This window comes from Tamandua tetradactyla, chromosome 6, assembly GCF_023851605.1.
Source record: "Tamandua tetradactyla isolate mTamTet1 chromosome 6, mTamTet1.pri, whole genome shotgun sequence".
NCBI classification, from domain to species: domain Eukaryota; kingdom Metazoa; phylum Chordata; class Mammalia; order Pilosa; family Myrmecophagidae; genus Tamandua; species Tamandua tetradactyla.
This window is the reverse complement of record NC_135332.1, coordinates 20,617,788-20,637,812: the sequence shown is the minus strand read 5'-3', so window position 1 is coordinate 20,637,812 and position 20,025 is coordinate 20,617,788. Positions and strand designations below refer to the sequence as shown.

The window sequence follows — 20,025 nt, the reverse complement described above, 5'->3', positions numbered from 1 at the left end:
CAAATATTCAGGAGGTGTAACTGTTAATTCTAAATTCTGCGATACTGAGCTGTTTGTATATAACCTGGTTTTCCCAGAAACTCTCGGTATTTATGAGACACCTGAGACTCAGAATCAGAGTTTTAAAGCTCTGAAAGTCAGTATTACCCCATATAGGAACAGTTTAAAAAGGTGAAAAAGTGATTACACATTGAGTAGAGATATGAATGAAGCTGATCTGCATAAGACTAATGTATATCAGAAGACTGGGTAAAGGATGATATTGTCCATATCTTAAAACTTCAACTTCTACATGAGACTAAAGGAAGAGATGTTTATTTGGTGGAAAATTTGCATTTTAGGTAGTGCATTTCCTAATTTAACTTGTAAGGTCTGTTTAGTTGGACACCATGAGTACAGGGAATGCTAAATAGGGCACGCAATTTTGTTGGTTTGTCCAGGTTAATGTGATGCACTGATAAATCCCAGAGTGATTTGGACAGTGAATAAAGAAGTATTTGCAAGGTCCCTTAGGGGAAATAGGAAGAAAGAAGGAAAGATTCAATTTCTCCATTTGGAGAACTTCTGATACTCTTGAAGGCAATGAGGACAACCAAATCAATAGGCTGAGCCCCAGATCTTGGGGTTTGCCCCTATGAATTTATTCCTGCAAAGGATAGCCTAAGCCTACTTAAAATTAGGCCTAAGAGTCACCCCCAGAGAACCTCCTTTTGTTGCTCAGATGTGGCCTCTCTCTCTAAGCTAACACAGCAAGTGAACCCACTGCCCTCCCCAGATATGTCAGCATGACACTCAGGGGTATAAATCTCCCTGGCAACGTGGGACAGAAATCCCGGGATGAGCTGGGACCCAGCATCAAGGGATTGAGAAAAACTTCCCTGACCAAAAGGGGGAAGAGAGAAATGAGACAAAATAAAGTGTGAGTGGCTGTGAGATTTCAGAGTTGAGAGGTTATCCTGGAGGTTATTCTTAAGCATTATATAGAGATCCCTTTTCAATTTATGGTGTATCTGAGCAGCTAACAAAGGAAAATACCTCAAACTGTAGAGCTGTGTTCCAGTAGCCTTGCTTCTTGGAAGATGATTGTATGAAGGATAACATTTACGATGTTACTGTATGATTGTGAAAACCTAATGTCTGATGCTCCCTTTATCTAGGGTATGGACAGATGAACAACTAGAGCTCTATCTGAGATTCTACAAAAGCTTCACGCTCAAAGATTACTGTTCAGAAAACTACAACCTCCAAATGGGTTCCTAGGCCAGATAAATCCTGAAATTCAGAGGGGCCAGCCTCTTCAAGAACATCAACTAGTTTCATTGCACTGTCCCATATTATCAACACCCCTTTCAAACATGAAAAAGTTAGAATAGGCATAGCCCAAATACCCCTAAAGATTGGAGGAAAGGTCAAAGGAGAAGGACAAGTTATAACAGAGAAGATAAATTGCTGAATTATTATATTGATACTTCTTTTAGTCTTTAGTGTCTTGGACAGCTAGAAGGAAAAACCTGAAATTGTGGGACTATAACTCATACCAAACTGAAATGTGTTCTATAACTACCTGATGCAATGTACTTTGAAATTTATTGTTTTGTATATATGTTATATTTCACAATTAAAATTTTTTTAAATGACTGAAAAGAAAAAAAAACACCTTATGTAGTTAGAACTGCATACTAGAATGAAAAAAGCAAAACAATGAAAAGTCACTGTCTAATATTAATGGTTCTAGGAAGTATCTTGTATTAACTCCATCTTAGATTCCTTTTCAGTCAAATAGGCTATCTCTCTGTGCTCCCATATTGGAATAGTCTTTTAAAGCGCAGTCTAAAATGGCTTTCTCAATTCCTCCAGAACCCACTCCAATCAGGCTTTCATTCATTCACCTTACCAAAACTGCTGAACATGTTCTCTAATGACCTTGGCCTCACCAAACCCAATGGTCAATTGTCAGTCTTCTACTTTCTTGACTGCCATATCCAACATAGGTGATTGTTCCTTTCTTTCTGAAACACTTCACTTACCTCCCAGGATACCATACTCTCTTGTCTTTCCTTCTATCTCACTAGTCATTCCTTCTCTATTCCATCATCTTTCATTCCTCTCTGCCCTGGAATGCCTCAAGACTCAATCCCCATAACTTTTCTCTTTGAATTTGTTAGCCCTCCCAATTTCCTTCCTCTGTTCATAGCACTTTTCACCATAGGACATATATATACACACACACATATACACACACTTCATTTATTGATTTATTTTCAGTGTTTACCCAACAGAAAATTTTACAAGGGTAAGGATTTTTGTCTACTTTTGTTTAGTGTTGTATTCCCAGTACACAGAACAGATTCAGAGCATTTAGTAGTCCAATAAATATTTGTTGAATGTGTGAACAAATGAATGAACAAAAACAAAAGTGGTAACAGTAACAGCCACTAGGAATTTATCAGCCAGAAACCCCAATAACACATTACATATGATATCATTTATTCCTCAAACAAGTCTATGAAGTATATGAGGGTTTGGGGGAGTACATGCTAAGAATCACAAAACCATTAAGTGGAAGGACCAGGATTCAGAATCAAGTTTATTGTCTTTAAAGTGAATGCTTTTAACTACTGTATGGTATGTTGACTAGAGATTTATTTCTGTAGTTTTGGAATACAGCCAACTCTCTTATCTGAAGAGTTAGCAATCAACTTAAAAATTTACTGCAGCTGTAAATTAATAATCATTTCCCCTGCGCAAATATTCCCATCAATTTAGACATTTTAATGGAGATTCTTATTTTTTGTTTTCCTCTGGCATGGGCAGGCTCCAGGAATCGAACTCGGGTCTCTGGCATGGGAGGCAAGAATTCTGCCAGAGCCACCACTGCACCCCTCAATGGAGATTCTTATTTTAAGGTAAAGTATTCTACACTACTATTTTCAGTGATAACAGTGCAAATGAGAAAAGAACTTTTTCTCAAACTCTAGTTGGGGCTACATTTAAACTTTCCTTCTCTTATTTATGCTGAAGAGCTCAAGCCAGCAGTTTCAAAACCTGGCTAAGAATCATCAAGGAGTTTTTTGATATTTTAAAACAAGATTCCCAGGTCCAACTTCAGTGCTACTAAGTCGTAATCTCTAGGAAAAAAGACCCTGGAACCTAGAGTATTTTTAAAAGCTCCCAGGAAAACCAGGTAGTCAGACAAGGTTGGGAAACACCAGAATTAAATGAACCAAAGTTGGTAGGGGACTAATATACCCCACCCCTCTGAGCATCTGGCTCACTGTTTGACAATGACCAAGTCTTACTGGTACTGACCTTCTTGGAAAGGATAACGATGCTGTTGGGTCTAACAAGTCTCCGTTTCTTACAACTAAGCACAGGACGAGTCCGGGCTGCCACACAGGTGCCATCAGACGATGAAGAAATTAGATTAAGTCGTTGTTTTTTATGTAACTGCTCCTCAACATCACAGTTGTCACCTGGAATGTGGTCTGCCAAGACTGGCTGAAGGCTGCACAAGGGGAAGGAAGAGTATTCACTTCTCAAATAATCTAAGGTAACAAAGCCTCTAATACTGGTTCAACTCTTCTACATGCAAATGCTCATAGACAAAGCAAGTATGCCAGAGCAGAAGCAGGTATCAGTTAACTTGTCTTTGTATAAACTTGTTCTTTCCATTCTAGAGTAGAGGAGTTTATATAAACACTTCTGAGGAATTCTTCCAAGACTAGGCCCAAAGATAATGATTCACAATAACTGGAAGACCTATTTTTCTCCATGCTCAGTTCATTTTAGTCCATATTAAACAAAAGAGAATCAAATTAAGCACATTAATTAAAATAGCTGTTACAGTAGGATGCATATAAACTATTAATAAGTGATAATGTTTTTGTTTCTTTAAAACAGGGTCAATTATGCCTAAGGATACTTAACAGTCCTAACATCTTTTATAAGTTTACTGAGTGTTCAAATTAGAAAAGATAAACCTTACGTGTTAATAACTCCATTTACAGGTCTCAGTGATCCACTTGATTTGGTAGATAATGACTCAGAAGGATGACCAACAGGGGCACCATGGTTTTCCAGTGGCTGAGAAACTGACTCAATCTGAGTAAGATAAATAAAAGACATTATCAACATTTAATCGTCAGCATTCCTGCCTGAAAAGTAGTACAATTTGAAAAGCAAAAATTGTAATACTGAACAAAGAGAAATGAAGAAAATTAGTTTCCTCTTTGTGGTGGAGGAGGGGAGTATGAAAATCAAATATTTAATAGACTATTAAGTGCCAACTGACAGAAAAATGACTTCAAAATTCTAATGAATTGCAAGCTCAGCCAAACAATAAATAATACAGTAACATGAGCCTTCAACTAACTTCAATTTCAAGACAACTAAGGAAATTTTAAGTGTAATTAATATTTGCTTAATGTCACAGTGTACACTGTAAGTTTTCTTTCTGAAAACCATCCTTTAATTAGTAAGAGGAAAAAAAACTCAGTGATTAATTACCTATTGGTTAGTAACTATTATCTTTAGACTACACAAGTCAAATATAAGCTTAGACTATAAAAAAGAGAGAAAGGTAAAGAACCTGAAAAGCTTGAATTCAAACTTTGTTTGTACTTCAAAACAAAGTATGCATTTACTAGGCTCAAAAGGGAAAGGGGCAGCTATGAGATGCCAATGATATGGAATCTGAAGCATGGGCAATATGGCCAGAGATGCAGTTATCCCTCAGCTTTGGAAGTTGCTGAAATGCCACAGGAAGGCTGTGGTATTTGTCTCCTTAAATTGGACCTGACTTTGGGTGATTGGAAGTTCTTCTTAGAACTGCTACCAGTACGTTTCAAAGCCTCTATTTTGAAACTGAAATTCTACTTATAAGTAAGGCTGAATTTCTTTCTGATCTTCAGACCTCCATAGGAGAAAATACCAAAGTATTTGCAGGGCTGAGTGTCTTCAACAAGTATCAATAAAAGACAATAGCTTGGGAATATAACATAGTAATTAAAAAGTTCTAATACGAATTACCCCATAAGCCAGGTCAAAGTATATAAACAGACAAGTTATATAAGTATGCTACAGCTAATGAACACTGGGAGAATGTTCAGTACCCTGTATATATACAAAAACAATACAGATTAACCAATGCTGCCAAAATTTTGGTAAATCTGGCACACAGACTCATTGCCTTAAACTCTACACTGATTTCTCTTGAAAAGCAACATGGTATTAAATAGCAAGAGCCATAAAGATGTTCATATTCTCTGACAAATGAAATTCTAGAATTTTATCCTGAAGAAGTAACTCAACAGTGTCCCCCCAAACTGTATACACAAAAGTGGTCCTTGCAATGTTATCTTTCAATAACCTAAATGCTCAATATTTGAGGCATAGTTTTAACTGTGGTACACCAAACCAGAGCATTAAAAATAACTATAAAAGATATTTTCCCTTTCACCTGAAGAGTATTTGAAGATTAAAAATAATACTATTTTACAATGAGGCAAAAATAGTTATGCTTAGTGAGAGATCTACTTTGAAATTTTCTTTATATTTAGATAATACTTTTATATTAAAAACAAGAAAGTCAAATACCTCTTGAGTGCTAGTTATTATTCAGGGTGAATGTCAAAAAGTACAAACGAGTATTATGGAATGACAAAGGTCTGGAAAATCACAGGAACATAATATTCAGGTTGACATGAACTAGTGACTTCAGGCATGCTATAGTTTTTGTAGATTTCTGAAGTTCTGGTTTAGATAATGAACTTTCCTTTTGACATGAAAATCCTGTGACTTTCTGTACATCTTAATGATATATCAATCTTAAGAACTTGTCAATTTTATATTAACTTTATAAAATACAACTTCTAGCATTAAATTATGGTAATATTATGATTTATGTTACCTACATATTCTATGAGGCATCATGTAGGAGTAATGGTCTGACTCTCCACTAGATTAAGGTTTTCTGGTAGAGATTTTGTGATAAATAACTACTTGTCAAGACAAAATGTTGCTCTTCTTACAGAAAGCCCAAAGAAGAATGAACAAAGCAAAACCCACCAGTAATATTATCATCTATCCCTGTTAGTTAATAAATAGCCTGTCTTGTTTTTTATGATCAAAAGATGTATATATTTAAATTACACTATGTTTTAATGTGAATTTTATTCATTCTTTTTTAGAGGAACCTAAGCTTTCCTGAGGTAATTCAGCCCTATAATTAAAACTGAAGCCAGCAGGAAAAACATTTAGCATAAAAATATTTGTCAAGAATAAGAAGCACACAGGTTCAAGAGCATGAATTCCAGGATGAGGCTGGCTGTGTCTGGATTCCAGTCTCAGTCAGATGAGGTAGATATTCAGGAGAGATCTCCCTAAAGAACTTGAGAAATCTTGTATCATATTGAGAGCTTTTGGGCAACTAGGCTCACTAATTCTCAAATACAAAAATCTACTCCATATGCAGAGTTTAAAATATTAATCCCAATACTCAAATAATGTTCTGGGAAAAAACACAACTCACAAACACATGTAATTTCACTTAGTGATTCTTAGGTGGGTTAATACCACCTTAAGACAAACTGAAAAATCTCTTATCTTGTAGTCCAAAAGGCTACTAAGACAGAGGGCAGAAAAAGATTAGCAAATATTTGCCACAGAAATGTTAAATCCACATAATCATTACTACTTCAGTGATTTAAATAATCATGGTTTTCAGAAAACTAAAGAATGACTCTGACCCACAAGTCATCTAACAGGAAATTGTAAAAAGAATAACTTAAGATTCTTCTACCAAGACAGTTATTACAGAAGCTTCCCTTTGGATTTTACTTGGTGTTCAGATGCACTCCAAAGGTACATGCATCCCACAGACAGAAACCAAAGAGTTGAAAAGCTGAATTGTAGAGAATGTGTCTGTAATCTCCTTTCTCTCTAAAGCAGGGTCCCAGGAGATTACCTTTTTGGCATGTATTTTTACTTCAGTCAAGTCACATTCAATTAATACCATATTATACGTGCTAGATAAAGAAAAACCATTTTTTTATACTGCATTTTTTGTCTAAAAAATTTAACAGTTCAGTTTTGGTTAGTTATTCACTTTCAGATAAACATTCTCAAAACACTGGAATGGGGGTAGGGCGGGGGAAGCCAATACTTAATGAGTATAGAGTTTATTTGGGGTGATAGAAAAGTTTTTGCAATGTATGGTGGTGACAGTAGCACAATGTTATGAATATAATTTAACACCACTGAACTGTATACTTGAAAGTGGTTAAAATGGGAAATATTATGTTTATATGTGTTACCACAATAAAGATTAAAATGGAAAAACTAACTGGGTGTATGGAATTCTCATTTTATTACTGGCTCACAATAAACTGGTTTTTGACTTAAAGAATTATTTCCTGTCTCAATTACCTTATCTGAATGCACAGCCTTACTTAAAGTCACCAGAATACTGCTGGCCTATAAATAGTATGCCAGCCATTTCCATGAGCTAGCACATGGCTAGGAAATTGTGCTAAACTGGGAGTAAAATGTATCTGGGAGTTCCTATTTCCACCTAGTTATTTGCCTAGGCTTCAACTTCTGTACAAGTAACATACAGTTTGGCTTTGTGTCTCACTTTCTTATTCCTACAAGTTGAGATTAAAAGAAAATCTATAAAATTTTATGGAAACAATTTTGAATTAGTTCTTTTTCAAAAAACTTCAATCAACATAACACTGTAACAAGTTCAACGGCTCCCAAATCTAAGACTTATATTTACTAACTCTGATGAAAATATGCACCTGGAATGCAAATACAATAATTACAAAAATGTTCTTATACTTATTGCTCAACTTATTTATCCATAGCCAAGCTTATTTTATTTTAATAAGGCATATCTGGGTCAGTATTTTTTTTTTAATGTAATTTTATTGGGGTATCTTCATACACCATACAATCCATCCAAAGTACATAATCAATGGTTCACAGTATTATCATGTAGTTGTGCAGTTATCACTAGAATATTTACATTACTCCAGAAAAATAAATAAAAGAAAAAAGAAAATCCCAAAATATCCCATACCTCACCCCCTTACTGACCACTAGTATTGGACTCTACCCAATTACATGACTTACAATAGAGGTAGGTTAACTAATACAGAAAAGTATATAAATCAGTGGAACAGAACAAAACATAAGAAGTATATCCACACAAAGGCAACCAACTTTTTCTTGCAATACAGTTTACAATCATTATCATTACTGGATTACAGTTGAACAATTTCAGGTATTCCCTTTTAGCTATTCTAAAATACTAGACAAGTAAAAAGAAATATCTATATAATGAGTCAGTAAGTCACAGCCATTTGTTAAATCCAAACATTCTCAGTTACACCTCCTCCCTCTCCATCTTCAGAGAAATCTGGGCAATGGTCACTTTAATTCCTTTGTGCTGGAAAGGGGTGCTGGCCTTATGGGACAGAGGAATGAAACTGGTTGATGTTCCTGGAGAAACTGGTACCTCTGGGTTTCAGGGCTTATCTGGCATAGGATCAATCTGGAGGCTTAGGATTCTGAAAAATAAACTGACTAAGAAAAAAACTTTTATAGAGACTTTGAGCCTAGGGTACACCCTAGGGTTTGCAGGAATACCGTTGGTTGGGGCTTGGCATACTGTGGCAGTTTGTAATATCTGGCTAAAGCTGGCCTAAGGTAACTTCCAGAATGACCTTTTGACTCTATTCGAAATCTCTTAGTCACTGAAAAAGAAGTCAGCAGTGTTTTTATATACCAGCAATGAGCAATCTGAGGAGAAAAATCAAGAAAAAAATTTACATTTACATTAGCAACAAAAGAATCCAATATTTAGGAATAAATTTAATCAAGGACATAAAGACCTCTACACAGAAAACTGTAAAACATTGCTAAAAGAAATCAAGGAAGACCTAAGTAAATGGAAGGATATACTGTGGTCATGGATTGGAAGACTAAATACAGTTAAGATGTCAATTCTACCCAAATTGAATTGTAGATTCAATGTGATACCAATTAAAATCCCAACAACCTACTCTGCAGAAACAGAAAAACCAATAATCAAATTTATTTGGAAGAGCAGGTTACCACCAAATAGCCAAAAATATCTTGAGAAAGAAAAGCAAATCTCACATTACCTGATGACTTTAAAGTGTATTACAAAGTTACAGTGGTCAAAACAGCATGGTAATGGCATAAAGATAGATGTACTGACCAATGGAATTGAACTGAGTGTTCAGAGGTGGATCCTTATTTATGGTCAATTGATCTTTGATAAGGTGGTCAACTCAACTGGGACAGAGCAACCTCTTCAACAAACGATGCTTGGAGAACTGGATAGTCAGATACTAAGGAATGAAAGAGGACCTTTACCTCACACCTTATACAGAATGGGTCAAAGTTCTAAACATTAGCGCCAAGACCATAAAATGATTAGTAGGAAATGTAGGGAAAATATCTTAACAACCTTGTGATAGGAGGTGGTTTCCTAGACCTTACAGCAAAAGTGTGAGCAATAAAAGAAATAGATAAATGTGATGTTCTCAAAACTGAACACTTCAGCACATCAAAGGACTTTATCAGGAAAGTAAAAAGGCAACTTATGCAATGGGAGACAAAATTTGGAAACCACGTATCAGATAAGGGTTTCATATCCAGAACTTTAAGGAGATGCTACAACTTAACAACAAAAAGAAAAATGACCCAATCAAAAAATTAATGGCTCAGAAACATGAAAAGTTGTTTAACTTCACTAGTGATTAGGGAAATGCAAATCAAAACCACAATGAAATATCATCTCACACCCACTAGAATGGTCATTATAAAAAAATACCAGAAAAATCCAAGTGCTGGACAAGATGTAGAGAAATAGGTACACTCATTCATTGTTGGTGGGAATGTAGAATGGTGCAGTTGCTCTGCAGAGCAGTGTGGTGATTTCTCAGGAAGCCAAATACAGAATTGCCTTATGATCCAGCAATCCCATTACTACGTATATATTTGGAGGAACTAAAAGTAGCGTCACAAATGGACATATGCACACTGACGTTTATAGCAGCATTATTCATGATTGCCAAGAGATGGAAACAGTCCAAGTGTTCATCAACAGGGGAATGGATAAACAAACTGTGGTATACATATATACAATGGAATATTAGTATTAGGCAGCTGTTAAGACAGAATAAAGTCATGAAGAACACAACAACATGGATGAACCTTGATATTATGTTGAGTGAAATAAGGCGAAAACAAAAAGACAAATATTGTGTGGTCTCATTAATATGAACCAACTATAATGAGCAAATTTTGAGAGTTAAAAGCTGAGAACATAGGTTATCAGGAGATAGAGAATAGAGTTTGGGCTCTTGATGCTGAAGGAGCACAGAACATTCAACAAAATTGTTCGTAAAGATCTAGAAATGGATAGCACAATATTATGTGAACTTTCAAAATATTCTAAGTGTAATGAACAAAGCTGAAGGCTAGGGGCATGTATGACACCAGAAGGAAAGCTAGAGGATAAAAACTGGGACTGTATAACTCAGTGAAACCTAGAATGGACAATGATGGTGATGTACAAATAGAAGAAAGTTTTTACCTGAGGGAAAATAATTAAAGGTCACCATTGAATGGTATTAAAAACAGAATGGTATATGGAAAAAATACAATTAATGCAAACTAGGGTCTATGGTTAACAGTAACACTGTAGTGTTCTTTCATTAATTGTAAGAAAGGCAATATACCAAAGCTAAATATGGATAATAATAGGTGAATATAATGGAAGGATATGGAATTCTTGCTGTTGCTCTCTCTCTCTTTTTTCTTTTCTCTTCTTCTTCTCTCTTTATGGAAGAAATGGAAAAGTTCTCATATAGATTGTGGTGGTGAATGCGTAACTGTGCGATTATATCGTAGGGAAGTAGAATGGTGCAGCCCCTCTGGAGGACAGTGTGTTGGTTCCACAGGAAGCTAAGTATAGGGTTGCCACGTGATCCTGCAACACCATTATTACACAAAGACTTGGGTCAGTGTTTCCTAATATTGTGGATCAAATAAATATTCCCTGGTCAGTATTTATCCCTCTATACTTTCTATCCCAAACCCTCATCAGGCCAATACACTACCCTTTATCCCTGGTAACTGCAAGACTTCCAGGAGAATAAAAGTTAGTACTGCTTATTAAAAAAAATTCTTGGGATGTTCCAACCAATGGTAGGAAGAATATACCTTTGCATTTTTAGCATGTCTTTTCTTCTGAGAAAGGAAGTCCTTCATGTAATAATGCACTTGTTTTTCCCATCACTCTGTTAAGCACAATGAGTAACGAAAGGGTAAAAGAATGAGACTCGTTTTATAAATAGAAACCAACCACAAATTATGAAACTATTTGTCAAAAATCACAGGCGCAACGTTTTTGTGAAAACAAACACAACCTCAATTTCAAATCTAGTCCTTTAAAAAAAGCACCCACTCGGCAATTACTATCCATGCAAAAAAAGGGATATAAGAAAATAGACATGTATCTGCTGCTTACTTTTGTAAAAACAAACCCAACACGTATATACACACATAGACACGCACACATATGAAGGATAACCCAAAAACTAATGAAACTGTTACATACAGAGGGTGGATAGGAACAGGATGGAAAGAACCAGGAAACAGGAAAAGGGTCGTAGGTATGATGCCTATTTATTTGTATAGCTTTGAGTCTTAGAATCTAGCAACATTTCACATATTCAAAATATGTATAATGAAAATCAAGTCAAAGCTACACAAAAAGGTATCTTCCCTACTACTCTTGTGTGTGAGGAACCAGAATTGGAAGCCAAACTGTAAAAAATGGTTTAAGTGTATTATAAAACAATAACATAACCACACTGAAAGGTGAGGAAAAAATAACTAACCTGAGTAATTTTGGAAAACAGTATTTTGATTGTATATTATGAGGCTAATGAACTGTATATAAATATTATATTCTAGTAAGTAAATATATTCCTTCATAGGGATATGGGCTTACAATTATGAAACCACTTTATGGGGGGGGGGGGCGCGGGGGTATAAGGAGTGAACAAGCAAGTAAATATTTTGTGGTGAAAGTCAGGCTTCTCTTCAAAGGAGAAAGGAATTTATCAACAGGAAAAGGGGACGGCTATGTGCTGGATTGATATTAGTATGAACTCATGGTTTTAAATTTGTATATATTGGTCGGTAGAGCAACAAATACAGATGTGCGTGTATGCATAGCATATGCTAGCATTTCCTAGCTTTGTTCATTAAGAAGTCTTAAAAGAAATGACATCAAGGAGAAATGAACTCACCTAGTACCCAGATATTGGTTTCTAAATACCAATCTCCAATAAAAGAAATCAATGCTTGAGGTACCAGACAGTGAGTGCTCAAAAAACGATGGTAGCTTGTTGAAAGGATACGGGAACCAACCTGAAGGTGCTCCCAATTCCCAAAGTTGAAACTGGCACAAGTAAATGAATAATGATAGTAATGAACTGTAATCCAGAGAATAAAATTAATATCCGTGAGTCCATTCTGATGTAATTGGTGCATTAAAAAAAACAGCTTTTCCTAACAGTAAGTAGGATTTCAATCAATAAATGTAAAAATTAGAAAATCATCATTCAGCAAACAGCACAGTAATAACTTTCATAGGCGAAATTCATCAATGGATGATAAAATTAGTGAGTGAAAGTATAATGGGCAAAACAAGATAGTAATTCATTACAGAGGGAAAACCACTAAATTTATAGTGGAGAAATCCAGCAGGCATCACCTTAACCAAGTGAACAAAGTTAGCAACACTGGAGAAAGACACATCAACATCAAGTATGACTTAAACATGGTGAACTGGTAAGGGCATAACAACACTTCTGTAGTAAAAATGCATAACCTCTAATAATGAGAAAAATTAGGTAACCTCAATTTGAGGTTCTTTCACGACCTTGACAGAACTGTTGCGTCACAGAAGAAAAAGACAGAACTCCCACAGACTGAAGGAGACTTAAGAAGATATGACAAATAAATTCAATGTGGGATTCCAGACCAAAAGAAAAAAGAAGTGGTTAAAACAGGTAAAATTCAAATAAAATTCATGGATTACTTAATAGCTCTGTATCAATGTTAATTCCCTGGTTTTGATCATTGTGCAATGATTATGTAGGATGTTAACCCTCCAGGAAGCTAGGGGAAGGGTATGTGGGAACTCTGTGTACAATTTTTGCAACTTTTCTGTTAAGTTCAACTGCTTTTTTTTTTTTTATTTGAAAAAGACCAAAGAAAACTTTTACTCAGCCCAAATAAACTTCATTCATATATACATTCATTAGACTGATAGTGCTACAGTTTCTTCATCTATGAGATAAAGTGCAAGCTTAAGATGAATACATAATTCATCACATGAATTGGCCCAAACAGTTAATACCCCACCAGAGAGAAGTATTTGTAGTTTCCAAATAATACTAGGCTTTCTCAAGTTTGTGTACGTAGGAGAAACTCATCCCTCACATTATTCTTCAGCAAGTCCATAGGAAATAACTCAACCATTCCATAAGACTCAGCTCAAACACACCTTCCCTATTTCAGGTACTTTCCCAGCCTTCTTCAGAAGAACTGAGAATTCTTTATCCCACCTTTTTGGTGGGAATGTAAACTGGTACAGCCACTACAGAAAACAATTTAGTGGTTCCTGAAAAATTTAAACACAGAATTGCCACATGACTTATCAATTCCATTCTTGAGTTCAAATACTTGAACTCAAATACTAGAACTCAAACAAACACTCATACACAAATGTTCATGGCACCACTATTTGTTTTTAAACTGGTAGCTTTAAAAAAATATTATTAAAAAGAAAAGTCAGATACAGGATAGTTTCCTCAAACAGGCTCAAGGCATCCCCACCTCATGAGTTGGTTGTCATCCTTTTCAAGTGCTGTTACATCAAGAAGTTAAAACAAAAAATAGACAAAACAGACACAAAAGAGGAACAGAAAACAAGACTGGAAGTAGGTCCGGGAAGTGAAGCAAAATAAATTCAAGTTGAAGCTAATACTAAACAAAGAAACTCAGTACATTCATATCCACTGCACACAGCCACTTCGTCATTAGGAACAAGAGTTTCAGAAGTGGACAGGACAGAAGCAGGGAGGGGCTGGCAAAGTTGCTACATTATATTCATAATCCAAATCAGAAATTGTACAAATGAGGAGAAAGCTGCTTTCCTCACACCCCATGCCCCCACCCACATTCAGTCAACTTTTTAAGGCCTGATGCCGTGGAGCCTGACCATGTGATGAAGTGGTATTTACACTTGGAAATGGAGCTAGTCAAAAAACCACAAATGTCCATCGATGGATGAATGATTAAAAATGTGGTAGATATATAAAATGAAATATTAAGTCAGAAAAAGCAATGAAGTTCTAATATATGCTACAATGTGGATGAATCTCGAAAACACTGTGCTAAGTGAAAGTAGTCAGGCACTAAAAATCACATACTGCGTGATTTCATCTAATAAATACCCAGAACAAGAAATCTATAGAGACAGAAAGCAGATAGTATTTTTAAATGGTTAATTTTAGGTTACGTGAATTTCAAATAATATTTTCAATTAAAAACATGGATAGAAGGTGAAACAGCATACATACATAAGCCTTTCAAAAATTTTTGCCATGAAAAATGAAACAATATCAACGTTCTAGAGTGATAAATGAAAACAAAAACCAAACAAAAATATTTAACAATACAGGAGGGAAATACTGAAAGACAGTAAAAGTTCTTGAGAAGATAAGATCTAGAGTACAAATGGAACGGAAGAAAATGAAATAATGGCAAGACCTGGTAGAGGAATGGTGAACCAGATCACAGCTAATGTGTCTCCTTTTTCTCAATGAAGTATGAGACATGATCAACTAGGAGCAAGGGGGAACAAGTAGAGAAGGTATGGGAAGTATGAGAAGGAGGAAAATATAACAAATCATGTGCGGAAGCAAGAAAGGAAACCAGCCAGGCAGTCTGGCTGGGTGAAATCCCACCCCCTCCAGCAATATTATTACTCAGTATAACACATAAAGCAGATAGTAGGGCTCATCCACCCAGGTCTCGGAGGACACTGGAGACAAGAAGAAAACAAGGCAAGAGTGTGTGTCTGGAAAGGAAGGCATTATAAAGAGCCACTGTGGCTGGACAGAGAAAAGAGTGAAGCAAAAAGACTGATGGAAAATGAAAAAATAGGAGATATTAGACTGGAAGTATTGATGCAATAAAAAATTAGTAGCAGTGGTGTTACATGAGCACTAAGGATGGCACTTAGTAGAGGTGGTGCAAAGAACTAGAGGTGGTACAAATTCTGATGTTAAGATTGAAAATAATACCTTGAGATTGCGTGGCTGAGACAGAATAAAGGAAAAAAATGACTAGAGATAAGTCAAGGAATGGATACATCACAGTACTAGTTTGTTCACTGCAATGCCTCAGTAACAGAATAGCAATAGGATATGGAATAGACAGGAAATCTCTAAACCATGAACTAAATCTTCAATAAAAGGATATATTACTAGGATGTCAAGAGATAAAAGGGAGGGGAAAATAAATCTATAAGTTCTAACCTGTTATCAGAACAGCTGAAGGCCTTTGGACTTTGGATTCAAATAAATGGAATCATATAGTACATAGTCTTCTCATCTGCCTTCTTTTACTCAAGTCTCTGAATTTATCAGCTCATTCTTTTTATTGCAGTTCTATCAATCTATATAATTTCTTAATCTATTCCCTGTTAATGAACAGTTGAATTGTTTTCAGGTTTTGATTAGGAATAAAACTGCTATAAACATTTGTACACAAGTCAATCTGTGGACATATGTCTTCTCTTCAGCAAATACCTAGAAGTGGAATTGCTGGATTATAGGGTGATTGTATGTGTAACTTCATTTGAAAGATTGCCAAAGAATTTTGGAAAGCATTTATAATTTTATAACCTCCTCATCAGCAATGAACAAGAGTTCAGATGTTCCATACTCTTATCAAATGTAATGCCAGTCTTTTTAATTTTAGCCATTCGAGTGGGTGTGAAATATCTTACAGTAGTTTTCATTTGCATTTCCCTGATGACTAATGATATTGGAGCACCTTTTCACATTTTTATCGGCCAGTCATACAGCTTCATTTGTGACCTGTTTCTCCTAGCATAGTATTATTTAATCATTAAAAAAACTTGTTTGTGTAGGATTTCTTGATTTATTTCTGCATACAAGTTATGACATCACCTTTTTGTTTTCTTACTCTTGATGTATACAAATTTTGAATTGATTACCCTTTTAATCAATTTTTCTTTCATGTTTAGTGTTTTTTTGGTGTGTATCTAAGAAACACAACAATTACAAGGTCATAAAGAAATTATATTTTCTTCTAAAAGTATTCTAGTTTCAGCTTTTATTTCTGGATCTATGACCTACATTAAATGAGGAGAGGTGGGAGCTGAATGGCTTCCTTTCACCCCAAAGAACTGCCTTGACCTTTGTTGAAATCAATTGATGGTGTGTTTATGTGAGGGGCTCTATTTTGTCTCCTCAATCTACTTGGTATATAATTTTGGGAATACCATATTGTCTTCATGACTGTTAACTTTATAATAAATCTTGAAATTGAGTAGTGTTAAGCCTCCACACCTTGGTTTTTTTTCCTAAAGATTATTTTGGTTATTCAAAGTACACTTCTCTATGTGTTTGAAACTCAACTTTCCCTTTTTCAAAAGAAGTCTACTGGGATTCTGGATGGGTCTGTTTTGGATTTATTTGGGGAGCCATGACATCTTAACAACACTGACTCTGACACATCTAATCCATACCCACAGTATACATCTCTATTTCTGTAGGTCTTCTTTAATCTTTCAGAAATGCTGTATAGGTGCTGAAGTCATGCATCTCTTTTGGTAGATTTATTCCTAAATATTTTATGATTCTTGATGCTATTATAAATGGAATTGCTTCTGAGAGTCATTTTCTAATTGTTTGCTAGTAAGAAATAGAAATACAATAGATTTTGTTTATGGACCTTATATCATGAGACCTTGTTAAATTCACGTAATAGTTCTAGCAATGCTCTGAAGATTCCATATTGTTTTCTATGCATCATGTCCACAAATAAGACAGTTTTACTTTGTCCTTTCCAAATTTTATTCCTTTTCTTGCATTACTACACTGGCTAAGACATTCAGTACACAGCTTTTGCAATATCCTTACTTTGATCCTGTTTGTAGGTATTATCTTTCATACCAAGAAGTATGTTACGGCAGGTTTTTCAGAACAGAAGATCTTTTATCAGTTTAAGGCAGTTTCCTTCTATTTCTAGTTTACCAACAGTTTTTATTATAGTCTACAAGTCCTTAATTTTGTTGAATGTGTTTACTCTCCAACTATTCGGATTATTACATGAATTCTCTCCTTCATTCTGTTAATTATAATTTTCTGAATGACACACCATATTGCTTTCTTCGATTTTTATTTCTTTGGTTTCACTGTAATGCCCAAGGTATTCACTAAGTCTTGTCAAGATTGAAAATCCAAATTCTATCTTCTCTGCAGAAGGCATTGGCTGCATTTTCTGCTTAGTTCTTTCTGCCTTCTATTGCTTTCCACTGGGTTCTACAAATTCTTCCCTGAACATGTAAAGTTCAGGGCTTAGGATGGGAGGGAAGTGCAATATAGACTGTAAGTATTCCACCCCCTGTACTTTCCTTTTCCCTACAAATTCCACCCTCAATTTCTAGCTACTAGACAGCTCTGAACTTCATCCTCTAATGGAGACATGATTCACTGCTTGAGTTCTTAGAAACCCTGTGCCACATATGGACTAAGGAGGCCCTCATCTGTTTCTGAGATGAAATTGTCATCTTTCTTGGGTAATATAAAAATGTACTCTTCACATACTGGTAATATGCATAAGTTCCAAGTTAGACCTTTTCTGTTTTTTTACTTTCTTAAATGCTTTTGGTCACCAGTTGGGTTGCGGTAAAACACAATTTAATTTTACAAGATCCAGACTGTGATCAAGACTCAAGCAGATATGTATTGGTTCTGTTAAGAAGCAATCATCCAAAACTTGGAAATAAGACAAAAATATAATTGTGTATCCTTTTAGTGTCACAGTGGAACATTTTCTAACAATCCAACCTAAGGGTTCTCTGGCTTGCCATAAATTATTTAACTTTATTTTACTATTCATTATTGATTAGGGCTCAGAACAAGCTGGATGCTTATTTAGAACACTTATAAGTAAAAAATTACTTACATCTAATCAAAAACATACTCACAAAGGTTATGGCTTCACTGTTCTGTGGATATTAATCAGCTTTGTATGCTACTGAGTAATCTAATTCTAGTGTTTTTCTAGACAGTGACTACATACAAATCAGAATTTGGTATCCCCCCTTGGAACCAGCTTTGTTACTGTCACAGGTCTGAAGATTTTTCAGAAAGCATGTATATACTCACAAAGAGTAAACAACTAACAAGAAGATTTTTTCTTTAAATCTCTCTGTGGCAGTTAGATTCAGTTGTCAATTTGGCCAGGTGAACGTGCTTAGTTCTGCTGCTGCGGTTTGCAAATACCAGATATGCTGGAACGTTTTTTTGGATGGCTAAGGGGAAGATTTTGGAGGAAGTGTGAAGAGAATGATGATGAAGTCCTGGAGTGCTTGAAGAGACGTTGGTATAAATGCAACCACTGCCAGTCTGGACAAAGGGGGACAGAAAAGGGACAAACTGGAGTTTGCAGAGTGAGAACCATGGAAATTTGGGTCTGAAGCCAAGAAACCTTGGCCAGGAGAATGGACCCACCCATTTACATGGAGAGGGTGAGTTTACCCTGAAGGGCGAGGATGAGCCTCCCACCTTGTTGCAGTGAAAGAGCTGTGCAGCCTCAGGCCTTGGAGAAGGTAGAGCACGCTCCTTGGGGGACTGGGGAGAGCCTGGCTGTTACCACATGGAGGGGTGGAGCATGTGCCTTGGAAATGGCATAGAGCCCAGGGGTGGCCCTGATACCTGGAGAGAGTGGAGCCGAGAAAAAGGTGGTCTCCTCTATGTTCCCCAAGGTTGCTCTGGAAAGAGGTGGACCACTGCATAGGCCCTTGGAAAAGGCGGGATAGCCACTTTCTAAAGCCAAAGGATAAATGACTTTTGGACTTTGAGATCCCATGGTGTTTGCCCTGCAGATTTTACATCTGTGTTTCTTCCAATTTCTCCCTATGGAAATGAAAACCTATATCCTGTGACCGTCCCTCCTTTGCATATTGGCACCAGACAACTTCTTTTGAGATTCACAGGTCCACAGACAGAAGAGAATTTTTTGCACTTCAATATTGTTTAAGGTGATGTGAGTAGCTGCTGCAATGAATGACGTTTGACTTAATTGGCTGGTGCTTAAATGAAAGAGTAGCAGACCCAAGCAGCTTGGCATTCCTCATTTCAGCACTCGCAGCTCAGCCCAGGCCTTCAGAGATGCATAAAGGAATCACCCCAGGGAAAGCTGTTGGAACCCAAAGGCCTGGAGAAGGCCAACAGAGATTACCCTGAGCCTTCCCACGTAAGAAAGACCCTCAGGTGAAAGTTAGCTGCCTTTCCTCTGAAGAACTAACAAAACAAATTCCTTTTTATTAAAAGCCAATCCGTCTCTGGTGTGTTGCATACTGGCAGCTAGCAAACTAGAACACTCTCCATGAACACAAAATGGTCACAGTGTATCCTTACTCTGTGTTTTCATAATTATTATTTATTTTACTCAGCCCACCAAAAAGCATTCTATTGTACAATAGAAACTACTGTGGCTGACACAAACTACTGTAGTCTCAACCTTCAAGGATCTTACAATCTAATAAATGCAAGCCATACACACGGCAAGTGATTAGGGGTTAGATGGGGACTAGTACCTTAGAGGCATGTATGGATGCATGCATGTACAAATGTAAAGATCGGAGAATCACTTATG

At 36.1% G+C, this 20,025-nt stretch overlaps 1 protein-coding gene across 6 annotated transcripts in view; it reads right to left on the bottom strand.

Moving 5' to 3' along the window:
• KANSL1 (KAT8 regulatory NSL complex subunit 1) overlaps positions 1 to 20,025 on the bottom strand; it is a 217,889-nt gene that overhangs the window by 34,457 nt on the left and 163,407 nt on the right. For all 6 annotated transcript variants that reach the window (XM_077164028.1, XM_077164032.1, XM_077164033.1 and 3 more), the window contains 2 exons: positions 3,986 to 4,101; positions 3,310 to 3,505 (listed from right to left, as the gene is read on the bottom strand). In XM_077164028.1, coding sequence (XP_077020143.1) covers positions 3,310 to 3,505; positions 3,986 to 4,101 — 312 coding nt within the window. The remainder of the gene's footprint in view (positions 1 to 3,309; positions 3,506 to 3,985; positions 4,102 to 20,025) is intronic.